Here is a 16,826-nt window from a genome sequence, read left to right as displayed (position 1 = left end):
AAACATATATGTTTAGATTTTATATCTGTAAAAACTTAAATGTTCTCAAAGTTTCGAAATCCAATATTGCAGTTTGTTTAAAAACATATATGTTTAGATTTTATATCTGTAAAAACTTAAATGTTCTCAAAGTTTCGAAATCCAATATTGCAGTTTGATACCCCTGTGTATTGAATGTCCTCTCATGCAAAGAAATTAGATCTAGCGCAAAAAAAAACTGAGCTCTTGAGAGCGATGTGTTGCTATGGCCGAGATGGATTTAGTCGAGGATAAATCCTTGACAACTAGCTGGTCTTTGACCTGTCACACACTTTAATATTTATGCGGATTATTATCATTACAAGCCTCACATACGATTTCAGACTTAGGTACCTAGAAGTACATCGAATAGTTTTCAGTAACAAGCCTTCGCTTTACCATTGCCATTTTCCTCCTCCGATCGCACTCACGTATACTCGTATGGTTGTTGACAGTCAAGGCATCTTAACCTACACCGGTGGCTCAACAAGCTGAGCTGAAGGCGAAAACATACAACCGTCTGAGGCTGCAAGACCGGAAATTATTCATAATGCATCACCAATGCAGAAAATCTCGAAAGGCTTAGGCTTTAAAGAGCACTGGATGAAGCCGCGCTTCCGCAGTTTGTGAAAAGAGGGCCCTGCAGGCACACGGCTGTTCACAGTGGTGAGGAGCAGGCATCACCAGGCAGTGGACAGAGACACTGCATGGGCGGCTGGTATCATCAGGTACCCAGTAAACGATAACCACTGCTGTCGACCCGCAACCGTCCCACGAAATAAGTCGCGCGTAGACAGATCGGGACGACAGGACAGCTGTCACGTGTCAGCGAGAATCAGCCGGCCAGAGGTGGGACAGTGCACGTTACAAGCTGGGTAGAAGGAGCACCGTGACGGATGGCGACCAACAAATAACGACGACAGGGAGAGTAGAAATGAGGCTGCGGTTACTCCTCTGCACCCTGGTGAGTGGCGAAGGAACTTCCAGACTCAGTGGACGAAAAACCAACGAAAGGCAGATTATTTCACTCAGTTTCATTTAACTGCTCGATATTATAAATGCATTGTAGTCGTATTCTCTACCACAAGACTGAGCAACAATTCCCTTTATGTCATGAACAAGCAATTCGTTTCAACCGTTATCATGAATTCCTCGAAGAACCTAGTGTTCGCCATAAAGCCACATGATGATAAATTAATACATTATTTATAATTTGGTTTTGCGTGGCGCGAGAAAATACATCGCTAAGGACAAATCGGGACAAAACTAAATTAGAACCCGACCACCAAGTATCCAAACAATTTGCTTTTTTATTATTGGACCTGAATACCCATTCATTACCCATCCAACTCCTTAATCAGCTTCTCTCGTTTACCACACTGGGCTGTCACTGGCAACAGGAGATGATGTACCGGATAACACGCGATCGAAATTAACTCACCGGGGTCAGCGCAGCGCGGCTTGAGCTTAGTTATACGGGACAGGCTAAGTGATGAGTCGAAGTGGCAAATAAGTAGTGGAAGCCACAACTCACGCTATCCAAGCTGGCACATAGTTGAAACATTGTTCTGTTCCACGCAGGCCATGGTCGCCGTCGCTGATGGTGCGTTGGACGGTGCCGAAAGGACGGGGGCGGGAAGGGCGAGCCGCCAAGGCAGGAGTCTCCAAAGCTTCTTTAGGGGCTTATTTGGCTCTAAGCAGCGCCTGCCGTCGGCTTCCGGCCCGCTGGTGATTCGGCCGGTCATACAGCTCCTGTCGCCGCCGATCTGCAAGGTAGGGAGCGCACGTGCATATACAGCAGGTACTGAAACTGCGCTAACGATGGCTCCGTGCCATCAGCCGACCGAGTTCACGCCGGCTCAGCCAGAGCTGAGGGAAAACGTCCGCCACGGCATGCCAAGCGAAAACGCCTCAAATCCAAATTGGGAAGCTTCAAAGACAGATGTTGGTTGCAAGATCTAAATACTGTGCATATTTTCCTTAACCCGCGCCGGGCCGGGGGGGTGTTTGAACACCCCCCCCCCCTTGCGGTTTTTCGCAGATATCTCAAAAACGGCGGCGCGGAGCGCCGCCGTTTTTGGCACACCTGTTCGTGCATCTTTTACGCACATGTTGTGAAAATTTCAGACCCAGGTCACCTTAGGTCAGGTCACCAGGTCACGCCAAGTGACCTCACCTCAGAAAAAATAAGAATGCTCGTCATAGCTACACCGACTGAACGATTGCCTTGAAACTTTCAGCGATTGATTAGAGCAACACTATCTATAAAATGTATATCTCGGAATTTTGATATCGGTGAACTAAGGTCAGGTCAATTTTGCGGCCTCTCCATTATAAGTCAATGGGAGAAAGTTGAAAAACGCCTGTTTTGCACGAACGCTATTCTAGACACTCTCAAACATCGAGATGTAGGTAAAATAGACACACTGAACCAGAAAATGGCAACTGTGACCCCTCGTTATGTCCCCGAGGTCATCTCAGGTCACGAACAGAATCTAACAGTTTTTCGATAATAACTTCTGATAGAGGCGTGCTAGAGCGCTGAAAACGCCTTAGATGTGTTCGGCTCGACGTTGCGGATCGACTGATATGCAACATGACCTTTTCCGGTCGGGTCATGACCTTGACCTGAGGTCAAATTTTCAAGTTGACCTTTCAAGGTCAAATTATAGTTCATTCGACGCGTCTCGACGAGAGGAACACGATGCTGGCAAAAGTAATGTCATAGCTCTTTTGAGTCAAAAGTTATTGCCGACAAAACGTTTTTCGTAAAAACTGCTATTTTTGGAGTTTTTGCCCTCTGGAGGCTAAACCGTTGACCTGAGGTCAAATCTGAGAACATTACTCAGAAAGGTCTGTAAAAGGGCTATCGAATGCGCTTTTTTGCGGCGCTGTAGCTCTATCGGTTCCCGAGATAGCCGTTGGCAGTTTGCAAAATGTTGAAATAGTCAACATTTTACCTTTGGTGACCTCTGGTGACCTGACCTTTGACCTGACCCAAAAAATGACCGAAGTGTTTTCGTCCATATTTTTGACGTTCTTTCGATTGCCGCTTACCGCATGTCGCTACGTGGCCCAGGAGCCGAGTTAGAAGGGGGGGGGGTGTTCAAACACCCCCCCGCGGCCCGGCGCGGAATTTCAGAGCACCGGCCCGGCGCGGGTTAAGATCTTGAAGGCGGAAACCGAAAGTGGAAATTTCAGCGTGTTACTTTTTAGTCGATTTGCTATGCCGTTAACAATATTTCAAAAGCAATGCCGAGTAGTTTCGGAAGCTATTCTGATTCTTCAAGAATCACAGCTAAGATTGATTAAGGTTTGTCAATTTGTGTACGATTTGTGTCTTTGCTATATGGATTGTTGATTGAAGCGACGTATGCCGGAACTGTATACCATACATGCTACTCGCGACTAATCCCTGCTTACCCTGCGGCAGGGTGCATCGTGCAGCGGTCCTGCGGTCAGTCCATCAGTGGTTAGCGGCCCTGCTGTCAGCCCGTCAGTGGTCAGCGGCCCAGCAGTCAGCCCGTCGCAGTGCAGCCGCCACAGGCCGTGTCCCCACGGCGCCTGCCTGCGGGGTCGGTGCGTGGCCTGCTCCTCCGACCCGCAGTGCGGCCGCGGCCGGCGGTGCTCCGGGGGCCGCTGTGTGGCCCTCCTGAGCGCCGGGCAGCGCTGCTTCACTGACGGCAGCTGCCTCTCCAGGAATTGTCTGTACGGGCGGTGCGCCGTGTGCTCGCTCTACCAGCCCTGCGCCGAGCACGAGTACTGTCTGAGCGGCCAGTGCCGGCCGCCCGGTGAACTCGGAGAGCGATGTCATGTGGACAAGAACTGCCGGTCTCGTGTCTGCCTGCGGAACAGCTGTGCCGAGTGCAGGAACCACACGGATTGCAGGGCAGACCAATTCTGCTCGGAAGGCAGCTGTCACACCAAGCGGTCGCTGTTCCAGAGCTGCCGTGACGGCTCTGAGTGCAGCTCGGCACTCTGCGGCACTCAGAAGGTGTGTGTCGAGTGCCAGAGGACAGCCGACTGCCGGCAGGGCCGCTCGTGCCGCGTCGGTCACTGCGTGCCGTCCGAGGTCCTCGGCGGCTACTGCAGCGACGACTCCAACTGTCGTAGCGGCCGGTGCGGCCCGCTAGGAACCTGTGTCTCGTGTCGGGTGGACCGGGAGTGTCGCGGCGGTCACTTCTGCGCCAGGGGGGAGGGCGAATGCTACCCGTTCGGAGAGAAACTGGACTGGTGTACCGAAAACAGCCAGTGTCGCAGCCAAATCTGCTCCCCATCCCGCGTCTGCGCAGATTGTGTCTCACTTAGGGACTGCAAGGAGGGAGAGATCTGCTTTCAGAATCTATGCACCCCGATCTAAGCTTTTCCATATAAGCCAGCCGTGTTCTAAGCACTTAAGGAGACACAATAAAGTTAATAGCGTAAAACTTTGATTACAAAAGACTTTCTATCGTGACACCGTTGGATACAGTGAAGGCTTGCATGGTCCATGTATTATGAATAATAAAACCGTGCCTAACGACGGGTCCTGATATTACATTGGTGAGAGATCCGCGGAGCCTGGCGACACTTGACGAACCGAACATAGCAGAACAATGCCGGAAGATGCGAGGTGGTAGCACAGCCCACACCAACAAGTATGTAAACAAAAACAGACCTGTCTTATAGGTCACCCTGTATGACGGAAATGCGCCAATGCACCGAAATGTGAGCACATATTATGCTGCATGGTTACTCAACAACGTATATCAGGCTGAAAAGTAAGAACTTTCCATGCACAACAATAACGTCAACGAGCAGATGTCCTAGTAGTTATACAATTGTAAAATGCACATTGCACATTTATGTGTCCACTTATACTCTTTGGAAAAGTGCAACAGCTGTCGAAATCGGTTAAGGCAAAGTTGCCTGGCGTTACTTCTCTTGCTTCAGTTTGCTGTTAACCTTCAGTCCCCAGGCGGCATCCACAATGGCCAGGGTCAATGTTAGGGCGGCCATACCGGAGGCCAGTAGCGGCAGTCCCACCTCCTGTATAACTGCAGCCCCCAGCGGCGGCCAGGCCGCCTTGCCCATATTGTAAACGGCTCCGAACGCCGACGATACCAAGGCATGACCACGCAGGTTGTCTTGCAGGCCGGCGGCCACCGAGCAGCGCAGCAGAAGAGCCAGCAGTGGCAGGCGTGCACCCAGACAGAACGCCTCACGAAGCGCCATGCCAACGCCGAGCAGCGCGCGGGATGGCGGCAGATCTAGAGGAGGCGCCGGCGGCATCAACAGCACCCCGAGCGCGGTAAGCGGCAGACAGGCAGCCACCAGGAGGAACGTGTTGCGCATGGAGTCGGCCAGCCGGCTCCATACTGGACTTGCAACAGCAAATGACAGCAGCGAAGCCACATAGAAGAGGCCCAGTTCTGAGGACTCGACGTTCAGCTGCTGCTGAGCGTACGGTCCAAGACTGGGGTCCAGCGCCCACCAGTTCATAGAGACGATGAACAGTGTTGTGAAGATGACCCAGTTGTCTGGACAGGAGAATACTATTGTCAACATCTTCATGTAGCTCTGTTGATCCGTCCGCTGCTCAGCTTCTCTTTGATGCGCCTCGGTCTTGCCACTCTCAGTGCTGGCTATCGCAGGCATCGCCACAACATTGATCGCCGCAGTGGCGAGCAGCATTCCTCCTAGAGTGTAGAACGGCAGACCGTATCCTCCAAGCACGTACAGGCCTCCCCCGAGAGCGGGCCCGACGCAAAGACCCACCGCCTTTACCACCTCCAGGACTCCGATGGCCACGTTCACCCGATCTGGGAACTGGTTGATGACGATGGTTCTGGCTGCCGTCAGGACGGCTGCCGTGCCCACCGCTTCGGCAGCGCGCACGGTCAGACAGCCGGCCAGAAACGCTGCCGGTCCAGGGACGTACGTTAGAAGACCGAAGGTCAGCGTTGCGATGCCGGCAACCACCAGGCCGGCTAGGTAGAGACGTTGGACGCCGAGCCGTAACGCCAACCAGCCCATGACTGGGTAGGCGAGCATTTCGCTCAAGGCGAAGGCGCTGAACACTGCTCCGGCGGCGGTCAGACTGAGGCCATGCCGCCGGGCCTCGCCGGGGAAGAAGGGTAGCTGGACGGACTGGCAGAAGCCGTCAAGCACGGCGCCAAACGACAGACAGATAAGCAGCCGCCGCTGGGCCCAGGAGAGCGGCGGCAGGGCCCCGGTGGCAGGCTGGCCGCAGTCGGAGCTGGCCTTGTGCTCCGCGGTGGAGGCGGGGACAGGGCGCTCTTCAGTAGCGCCGTAATTAAGCCTACTTGCTTTGTTATCAATTGTCTGAGTCGTTACTCTACGTGTTCCGTAAGTTTCGACCTGGTTAGGCGGCGGAGTATCGTCCGAGCTCGGCACCTGGCCCGCCTGCGGTGTCGCGGCGTCTCCGGAGACGGGAGTGGAGACCAGGCCGTCCGCCTTACCGTCGGCCCTGGCAAACTTACTATGTTTGGCGGCCATTTTGTGTCGTCTGACTCCGTTTTGTGTTCTCCTCACTCAGTTGTTTGATCGCTTCTTCAAGAGATAAGGATCTGAAACATGCATTAGTTAGAAACACGTATAGGGCTTCTAATATAACAGATGCTTACCTACTTCCTATAAGTTCAGAAAAAAATGTTGTTTAATCATCTTAAAGACATGCTCATACTCCATAGTTCTTTAACTGCCTGCCAAATGATTAATCCTTTGTAGCCACACATATCTGATATCGATATCAGTGCGGAAAACCTACAGGAAGCTGGAAGGACGAAAAAGAAGGATGGGAATAGTTTTCAGACATGGCAACTGCTGTTAGCTTGTAGTTGTGACGGTTATACAGGGCGTGTAGGAAAACATCAAAGGGTAAAACCTAAAAAGGATGAAAAGGGCTATTCATTTTTTTGTGATTACGAGCGAGCGCGAAGCGCGAAGTGATCCTTTAAAACATAACAAAAATCTTAGTATGAGCGGCTCGGCCCGACCCGGCCTGGAATGGAGTATTTTTGAAAGGCTTATATCTCAGCAACTGCCAGGCCGATTACACTGCGTTTTTTTCTTCTCTTTTTTGTTGTTAAGTAGCCTCATCACTTCTTCCCCTTCTATCCTGTAAATCTTGGTCCATCTACATAGGTGACCGTCGTGGCACGTGCCACGTGAAAAGTCAGGGACGTTCAAGCGTTTTGCAGAGGTAATGAGGCCAGATGTTTGAGAGGTCATATCTCAGCAACCGCTAGGACGATTTACATCCGTAATTTTTGTAGTGTAGCTGCTGCATCCCTTCTATCAGACATCTGATACTCTTCACGCACGTGAGTGACCACCGCAGCACGAGCAAAATGCAAAAAGAGGAGGTGTCAAGTTTGTTCCCATTACATAACTTGGCAATTACTGGGGCTATTGCGTTAAAACTTGTCACGCACGTAGGCACCCACCGGGTAATGCATATTCATATGTCACGGTCGGGGTACTACCGCACGTGCGCACGTTCAGGGGTCGTTTCCAGATATCGATAACGGCTGGGCCGACCATGCGCTGCTCAATTTTGGTACCTAGCGGATAGGGAACGACGAGTAGGGTGCTGTGCGAAATTCAGGTTTGACCCAGTTTGAATGTACACACGCGCAGGGTTGCTACTTTCACATCTCAAGAACGGCTGGACCAATCATGTGCTCAAATGTGGCACACCGCGCAAGAGACCGGTAAGTAGAGTGCCGTGTACACTGTACAAGTTAGCTGGAATTAGGTATAGGTACTCCCTCGCACTAGCGCATGTTCAGGATTCACGGTCGCGCTCGCTCGTTTATTGCCCCAAGAGGCGTCCTACTGGCACGTATCCAATTTCGCCAACATATATTTACAGTTTGTTTGTTTGTTTTGTTGGGTTAGGCCCTTTCGGTCCATTGGGACCATTTCAGAGCCGGGAGGATGGTAGGATATAGGGGGAGACATTGGTCTGGGCAGGCACCCTAGTGAGTCGTCGGGGCTGAGCCCGTCCATAGGACAGGCCACCCAGCCCCAAGGCACTCACTGCACCCGGCTACGGGGTGCGCTCCCTCGGGAGCAGCGGTGCCGCTCCAAGGGAGCAGCCCGCATGAGATAAAGTTGCCTGTCCAGCCCGGAGAGGGGTTGCGGCGTGGAGGAGAAGGATTTCAGTATCCTGAGGATAGAAGCATGGAACGGTGATATTTACAGGGTGAGCCATCAAGATTTACCCATTGGAAGTTTCACTTTGTTTCAAGTTGAGCTGACATAGCTATGTCATCTTTTACATACATAACGGGTGGTCAGTATGAAACTGGACAAACTTTGAATGGGGTTGGGAACTCGATTTTTTAAGAATGCATTAAAATGATCAAACTATTTTCACAGAATTTATGGTGCATACCATTGCCCCATAAAATCAATATGCTGAGAGAAATGGGGGAAGAAAGATAGGAAACTTGTTTTGAAAAGTTCTTGAAAAAAGATGCTCTTGATGCTGTTACGTCACATGCACTGAACTCTATGTCACATGTCACCTTCTGCGGTTGACAAATAATGGCGCATCTGGCGCACCACAGATTACATGTTATATCAATGGGTGAAAGATGTTGTTTGTTTCACTCTGCCATTCGCGCTGTTTTTCACTTTAAATTATGCGAAAACATTTACGGATGAAATGTTCAGTGTCAAAAATTGATGTGTCTGCCGTGTACTATATTCCCACTTAACATTGAGCGCGTGATAAACATTTTATGTACCTCGAATTTTCAAATGATAAAGATGATGAATCGGAGGATGCTGAAAAGCAAAAGCTCATTCCAATATTTGGACTACTTTACGATTAAAATGTTTACATTCCTGTCATCTCATTGATCATTTATTTGTTCTTTTTTATGAAAATAACTTAAGGCGTTGAGAACCGAGGTAATTTCTATCTACCGTGCCTTAACTTACCAGCAACAGCAATCTATCTACGCCCTACGGTGGCAAGGGAGACTGTGAAAGAAGCGTAAGATGGATTCTAAACAATTCTTTTGTGATATACTGAAGGGCAAAGTGCAGAGAAGAGCGTACAAGTCCTGTTTTGTGCCAGGCTGTTGCAGTAGCACTTATGAAACTCCGAAAACGATCTTCGTTCATGTCCCGAACAACATTACCCTGAGGAGATGATCGTCTGCAATAGCAGGAAGAGCTGATGCAAGTACTTTGAAATCCACTATCAAGTCGGTGCTATTGTTGTAATGATCACTGTGAGGTGAGATATTTTGTGCAAGGGCTGAGTGTAATACCCAGGATATGACCTCCATTCGCCCCCTGACTGGTCAGGGTTATAAAATTTGAGTGGATGGCGGTCCGTTTGGGGTTCAGATGTCAATTGTTTTTTGTTACTGTCAAACAATACATGTTATGCTGGCAGCGAATGTGTGTAACGTCGGTTTTCGAAACAGAAGTTAGAACTGTAACGGCAGAGTGCTTGCTGGTCTCACCGTAAGTATTGTAAGTGTTGTAAGCAAAAGCATTGTCAATATTGTAAGTATTGTGAGCATTGATGTATGGTAGATATCACCTCACATGATCTCGGCTCAGATAACCCTCCCCGGTGATCCTGTCAGTAAATGGCACCTGGATCATTACAGATAAGATAATTTGTCATAATTCTTAAAGAATTGGGTGGTTTTGACTCGTTTACTCGAGGTGCAGGTCGCATTTCAATACTTTTCCATAGGCTTGCAATGTAAAGGTCACGACTCTGACCTAACCTCAGGTCACAGATAAAAAATTCTGAGATATACAAACGACACATACTGCAGGTACTGTTTTGAAGACTTGATGAGAGGAAATAACTTCGTGAAAAACTTAAGCTCTGACGTGTTTGCAAACTTTTCTGAGGTGGGGTCAACAAACCCGCTCTGGTTACCTGACCTGACCTGACCCGGCATTTTTTTTTTTTTTTTTTTTTTTGATGAGATGTGCGCAATGAGCATTTAGGAAAAGTCACCAAATATGAGCTGAATGTCTCGCGGCGTTTGGCAATTGTACAAGAAAATCCTGAAAGGCCTCCCCGTCCGAAATAGAGTTAATGTGTATATGAAGAGTTGCAGATGCCAAACATACCCAGATCTAAGACTGCAGTTCCCAGCGCCGCTGCAACGTTTTTAAAACAAACATACATAGGACATACAAACATGTTTATTTGCATCTGTTTTGGATAATAGCAACTCATGGCGCCATCACCCACGATAACTGTTAGGATTTGAGATATATTTTTATTTAGGCCATTAGTTTGGCTGTAATGTTTATTAATATTAGTTGGGCGGAGTTTGGTAGTTTTTTAACTTGTGGTATGTTGTGCTGATTGCGGGTTGTTCAAACCTTTCAAATGTAAGGACCTTATTGAACTCAACCCTACCCCTACACTACCCTACATACGACTGGACGCTTTCCAAGCCCACAAGCATCACGACGCCGAGATGGAATGTAGCCGGGAAATCACCCTCGCCATCTGCTCTAGAGCTAATCGTGTGGGGCGGCGTGTGGGGCGCCGCTTAGCCTATGGGGGTGCACTTCTAGTGGATGGGGGACGGAGGTGCACCTGCACCCCTTTCATATGGAAAGTTACTGCCCTGATTACAGCTCCCCGTATTGCACCTAATCAGGAAACGGCCAGCAAACGAAGGAACTATTTCTGGATGACAGGCGAATAACCGCTTAAGCAAGGAGCGGAGCTCCGCCCCGTCCAAAGTGACCAACAAAGCAGAGACAGAGGCAGCATCACATCTTCCATCAAAGAACTGGTTTCTGGCTTGGAAGATGAGCTCCATCTTTGCATCCGAGTCGGTGCTGTCAGGAATCAGCTGGTCTAATGGAGTGAGAGTAGTGAGACGACTAGCTATTGTATCAGAGCTGCCTGGTCTTCGTAGCATTTGCACCGATTCTTCTCGATCGGACTCTGAATTCTGTCCCTCCTGCGTATTACTTGAGGCATTGCTATGTAGCTAAGTCTTTGGCACAGTTTCATTATCCATGCTTTGCAAACAGTGCCATAACAACACAGTTAATTAATCACCAAGCTTCTTTGCAAGTTCCAATACAGTTGAATCGCACGCGATTTGAGTGCAAAAATCAAGAAAAGTGCCAACTTGTTCCCGTAAAATATTTTGAATATTGACCTAAAAAAATGAGTAATTTCCAGATAAAATAACAGCGAAATCAGTTTTCGCTTGCCAATAAAACTCACAGATATTGAAGCTCCATTATTAAAGGAACATTTTAGTATATGCCATTCATGATAAAACTTCTTAGCCACGCAATACCAGCGCAAAATAAAGAGACACTGAAAACACGACCAATCACTCCGATTTACCATAGGAAAATACATAGAAAATGTATGTCTCAACTGCGCCAAATATACAGACAGTTATATACCTACATGTGACGTCATGATTAGCCCGACCAATCAGAAGCAAGTTGTTTTCAGCCACAAATAATTAATTTCTGAACTAACTAGGCATTTTTTTAGCAAAGTGATTTTAGATTAAATCATTAAAAATTCTGAGCTTTTTTATTTTACCAAAACATACAGAGCATGCAGATAGGTCCCAACCCTATTGTTACTGTGTCGAAAGTTTTCAAGCGAAAGCAACGAAAATTGCGTTACCGTGCCATTATTTTGTTGTGATCACGCTCGCCGTAATGGATCTGCGACAACGGACCTCTGTCAGCCGCCAAGCGCACGCGCGCTGGCAGCCCCGCTATTTTCTTTCGCGGCACCTCCGGGTCGATTTGACGGATGACCTGCTGGATTCTCTGCTTCAATTGTGCGTCTCAGCTGACCTGCCACCTTCCCTTATACACGTTCTGTTTGATGAGCCCCCACAGATCATCAGTGGCCCAGATATGAGGGGTACGTGGCGGGTTCATGTCACGTGCTATTTCGGACACCCCAGCCTCCTCAAGCAGTTTCGTGTTCTAGGCGCGTACTGTGACTGTTGCAAGGTCGGAACCTAACAGAGCATCATGCTCTGTGTTCTGAGACTCATTAAGTGGTAACAACACGCCATTCAAACACTTTTCATAGCACAGTTCGCCCGTTACATTGCCTGTGCTCGGCAAGTAACTGGACGCGTGAGCCCTTCGGACTCATGGCAAGCCAGACGGGCATCTCGGGTGGGTACTTGCTCTCAGGTTGAAGCGAAGGTGAGATCCACATGTGGAATAATGTCGCCACCAGCTGAGGTGTAAAATTCGGCAATGGAAGGCATTTTGCTGCCGTTGCAGGTGAAAACAGATTCATCGTCCATATGCACCTCCATGTTTTTGCATACCCTGTATCGGACCCTGTGCCAGACGGCGCAGGCGGTTTTTCTGTGTACGAAATTATGCCTCCGTCACCTTTATCCTATTTCTGTACCTGATTCCTGCTTGTGGACATATTAATTGGTCATACGTTTGAGAATTCCAAAATTTCTTCCCAGAGATCACTAGGAGAGCCCCAACTGTTCGGTGACGGCGCCGGTTTGTTTCTTCCGGAGCTGACTGGACATTTTCTTGGTGATCTTGCCGTGCCCACCATGCAAAACATCTGCAAGTCCTCAGAACTTATTGATGATCACATATTCTTAAGATCTGTTGACATCCTATGGCGTAATGTGACGCAGAATTGAAGCATTTTTGTAATATGTGCAATTTTCAAAAAATTGCGCGAACAGGTCCCGGAACGCTTGCTGACTTACCGGTGCAATGTTTTCTACTCGTTAATAGCAGAAAGTTAAAATATGAGCTGTTAATATAAAATAACTGGAAGCATTCACCTGCCAAAAATAATTAAAATCTGTCCATTATTGGAGATGCTATGCTTATTTAAATTTTGTCCAGTTTCATACTGACCACCCGTTATGTATAACAACGTCATCCAACTAATGAATGTGTGTTCTGCATGCTCGCATTCTCCTTATGTTACGCGCCCGAGACGCGAGGGTACTATATGGCACGCGGCCGCCGCACCGTCTTTTCACTTTAGGGCCTTGTTTTCACTTATTTTCCTCGATCACCCATGCTACAAGAATGCTGCGCCGTATGTCATTTGCGGTGTTTCAGGGACTCTGTAGAGTGGGGTTTTCGGGATATTTCAGTTTGCGAAGCCCGTGGGGCTGAAGTCGGGGATAAATTGTGTCCAACATTCTTTAGACCAAAGGGTGCTCAGCAGCCGACATCCAGTGGTGATTCCTGAATTTCAGGAGCAGCGGATGCATGCGTTAAGACAACCTCGCATTTCAGGAGCGTAGCAGAGACAGTGGACGAGCATATACAAAATGAGCCACACTGTCAGGATTGGAGACAAATTTGCGACATGTATGCGAAAGATGGCATACCTACGCCAACCCGTTTGGAAATAAAGGGAATTTATCATCCCTAGGTAATCCAGAATTGGAGGATCAAAAGCATGCGGAGTTTCAGTCAAATGCAGTCAAAAAACTTCACAAAAAGTAAATTCAGCTTGCCTAAAACGCAATTATCTTAGATGACCTAGGTTGACCTTGACCCTGACCTGTACATCGTCGAACAACATGTTCCATGATAGGTGGGAGGTAAGACTGGCAAAAAAGGCCGAAATCAGGGTGTCAAAAGCTCACAAGGCCCATGGCAAACGCAAGATGTTGAGAATTGGCCATTTGGGTCATGACATGACCTGAAAAACAAGGTCATATCTCCGAAACCAAAAATCACAGAAACTTGAAATTTTCAGTGGACATCAAGAAAGGATAGACGAGCAGCTATACGAAAAATCAGCCTTCTAGCTCTAACAATGTTGAGTGCAGAGCAGAAAGACTGCCTGGGGGGGTGGCAACCACCCCCCCATGTGCGGGCGAGGGTTAAGTGTTTTTGGGCCTTGGGGGCCAAAATACATGTTGCCCCTTTCAGGCTTGGGGGCATGACCCCGTGGCCCCCCTGGATCCGCTAGGCCGAAACTAACTAGGCCGTTTTCAAACGGTCTGATATTTCAGGTCATGGTTTGCAAACGGCCGGTGTTTTCAGGCTGTTTCATATGCCCTGACTGGGCCAGGCCGTTTGCAAACGGACAATTTTCATACGGCCTGTAACATATATTCATATTTCACCATATGTCGCAGCATCAAATGCTGATGTGGTGCACTCAAAAGCCGGAATTGGTCCTTGGATGCCGTAAGGACCCTTTTAAGAAATAAGTGACCCGACTGACCCCTTAGAGATTGGCCTGAGCTCTGACCGAAATAAGTCTTTTACCGTTTCACGGGAAGGGACAAAAAGGTCCCTGATATGCTTCTTGTACAATTACCAAACAAAACAAGCCTTTTAACGCCAACTCAGTGAGTGTTCCTAAAAAATTATTGCGCATATTCCGTGAATGAAAAATTGCCGGGTCATGTCAGGTCAGGCTGCCAGAGCAAGTTTGTTAACTTGACAGTTCAATCGATATGTATGCAATAAGACATTCTCGGGTGACGACAAGACATGACGACACTTTATGAAGGAAGCTAGTAAACCAGGTAGTTTCTCCATAGGCGCGGGAACCGGGGCAGTGGGGACAGCTTGCCCACCCCCCAACTATGGGGCCGTGGGGGCGGTGCCCCCACAACTTTCAGACGGAATACCCCATTTTTTGCAAATGTTTTCTTTTTTTGTTGAAAAAAGCCAAGGGATGAAAAATAAGTGGCCCGAAACCGGTGAGAAAACTAGATTCGGGGGGACCCTAGGTTGATCTCTGTTATGGCGTGCCCCCCCCCCCCCCCAGTCTGAAAGTAGTTCCCGCACCCCTGAGTTTCTCTACGCTATTGAATCACGCCGGTGATTCTAACTTTTAGGTATCTACTACGCAACCTTCTCACATTAATTTTTCTTCAAGCGTTTTGGGAGGGGGGCCAAAAGATATGTTGGCCCCCCTTCCAGGCTTTTGGGGGCCATGGCCCCGGTGGCCCCCTCCCTGAATCCACCAGTGGGGGGCGGTGCCACCACAACTTTCAGACGGAATACCGCCCTTTTGCAAATGTTTTCTTTTTTTTTGTTGAAAAAGCCAAGAGATGAAAAATAAGTGGCCTAAAACCGGTGAGAAACTAGATTTGGGGGGACCCTAGGTTGATCTCTATTATGGTGTGCCCCCCCCCCCCAGTCTGAAAGTAGTTCCCGCACCCCTGACTTTCTCTACGCTATTGAATCACGCTGCTGATTCTAGTAGGTATCTACTACGCAACCATCTCACATTAATTTTTCTTCAAGCGTTTTGGGGGGGGGCCAAAAGATATGTTGGCCCCCCTTTCAGGCTTTTGGGGGGGGCCATGGCCCCGGTGGCCCCCCCCCCTGGATCCGCCAGTGTTGCCGCGTAAAATTAGAAAACTAACATTTTTTGGTAGAAAATATCTGCTTTGCTTATCAAGGGTTTTGAAATATTTTGCATTGGTTACAAAGCCGAAATTATGTTAAGATATGCGCCTAATAATCGAAATCCGTTATCGCTTGTTATCTTATCTTCGTTTGATATGTCTACTGAGACCTTGGGCCTAAGTTATTGCGTTATCATTTGACAGTTGTAGTCCTTTCCTCGAAACAAACATGTAAAATATGGAAAATATAATGTATTTCACGAAAGTTTACCCATAGGGCATCAACAAAGTACGATTACATAAATAAAGAAAAGATTCTTGCAAGAGCACTGGAAAATTTACGTTTAATCACTAGGATTATTATACCTTCTTCTTGTTCTTATGTCGTGGCAAATTATTCATGCATTACGTTCCTTGGATATCTAGTTGTTGTGCCATTCTGAGTTGATATTTTCAGACCCGATTCTTTTTGAAGTAAGGTGTTTTGATGCATTTTCTTCTATAAATTTCCTTTAAAGCTTTATCCACAGCACTCAGCAGTAGCGCAATCACTGTTAGGAAATTATGGACAAAACAATTTAATAAAAGTATCACCAAAACCTGTCGAAACTACTTAGCAGGTATGCGGCATGTAGGAAAAATCTTACTGACCTCCTTGACTGACCTCAGCCGTACGAAATTATTTGGAAACTCGGTTTGCAAAATTTGACTCCGGCCCTCGTGCTTCGCACTCGGGCCTACGTCAATTTTGCAAACCTCGTTTCCAAATAATTTCGTCGGCCCGGTCAGTAATATATATTCTGTCCCAAGGCAACGCAAGAGCGCTGCCGGCATCTAGTAGGTAGGGTAGGTAATTACGGAGCGAGCGAAGCGAGCGGAGTCTTACGTAGAATAACGGAATTTTTTTAGTATGAGCGGCCGGCCGGCCGGCCGGCCGTGGTCACGATTCTGCGACGCTTATATCTCAGCAACCACTTGACCGATTTACACGCGGTAATTTTTGTAGGGTAGCTTCATTCCTTCTACCAAGTATTGGACTATTCCCGATGCATGTGGGTGACCCCTTATGCACGTGCCAACTGCCACGTGCAAAACGAAGAGGTGTCACTTTTGTAATTGTTGCAATATCTCGGTAACTACTTGGCCGATTGCGCTGAAAGTTGGCATGTAGGTAGGCACCCACTAGGCAATGCACATCCATGTGCCAGAGTTGGGGTGCTGCTGCACGTGCGCACGTGCAGGGGTCGTTTCCAGATCTCGAGAACGGCTCGACCGATTGCGCTCAAATTTGGTACACAGTTAGGGACCGGTTAGTAGGGTGCCGTGCAAAAGTCAGTTGGGACCCATTTGCACGTGCGCACGTGCAGAGTGCCGCTTCCAGATCTCGAGAACGGCTGGGCCGATTGTGCTCAAATTTGGCATATCGCTAGAGACCGGTTAGTAGGGTGCCGT

The 16,826-nt window shown here is 48.3% G+C and overlaps 2 protein-coding genes across 2 annotated transcripts in view; one reads left to right on the top strand and one right to left on the bottom strand.

Annotated features, from left to right (window-relative positions):
• Positions 1–952: 952 nt before the first annotated feature.
• LOC122378562 (latent-transforming growth factor beta-binding protein 4-like) lies at positions 953–4,414 on the top strand. The gene is made up of 3 exons (XM_043359768.1): positions 953–982; positions 1,600–1,791; positions 3,452–4,414. The coding sequence occupies exons 1-3, from the start codon at positions 953–955 to the stop codon at positions 4,376–4,378; spliced, it is 1,149 nt and encodes a 382-aa protein (XP_043215703.1). The 3' UTR covers positions 4,379–4,414.
• Positions 4,415–4,479: 65 nt separating this feature from the next.
• LOC122378545 (MFS-type transporter SLC18B1-like) overlaps positions 4,480–16,826 on the bottom strand; it is a 45,947-nt gene continuing 33,600 nt past the window's right edge. The window contains exon 3 of the mRNA XM_043359737.1: positions 4,480–6,587. Coding sequence (XP_043215672.1) covers positions 4,933–6,516 — 1,584 coding nt within the window. The 5' untranslated portion in view covers positions 6,517–6,587 and the 3' untranslated portion in view covers positions 4,480–4,932. The remainder of the gene's footprint in view (positions 6,588–16,826) is intronic.

This window comes from Amphibalanus amphitrite, unplaced genomic scaffold (assembly GCF_019059575.1).
Source record: "Amphibalanus amphitrite isolate SeventyFive unplaced genomic scaffold, NRLGWU_Aamphi_draft 000061F_arrow, whole genome shotgun sequence".
NCBI classification, from domain to species: domain Eukaryota; kingdom Metazoa; phylum Arthropoda; class Thecostraca; order Balanomorpha; family Balanidae; genus Amphibalanus; species Amphibalanus amphitrite.
This window is presented reverse-complemented; position numbering and strand designations above follow the sequence as displayed.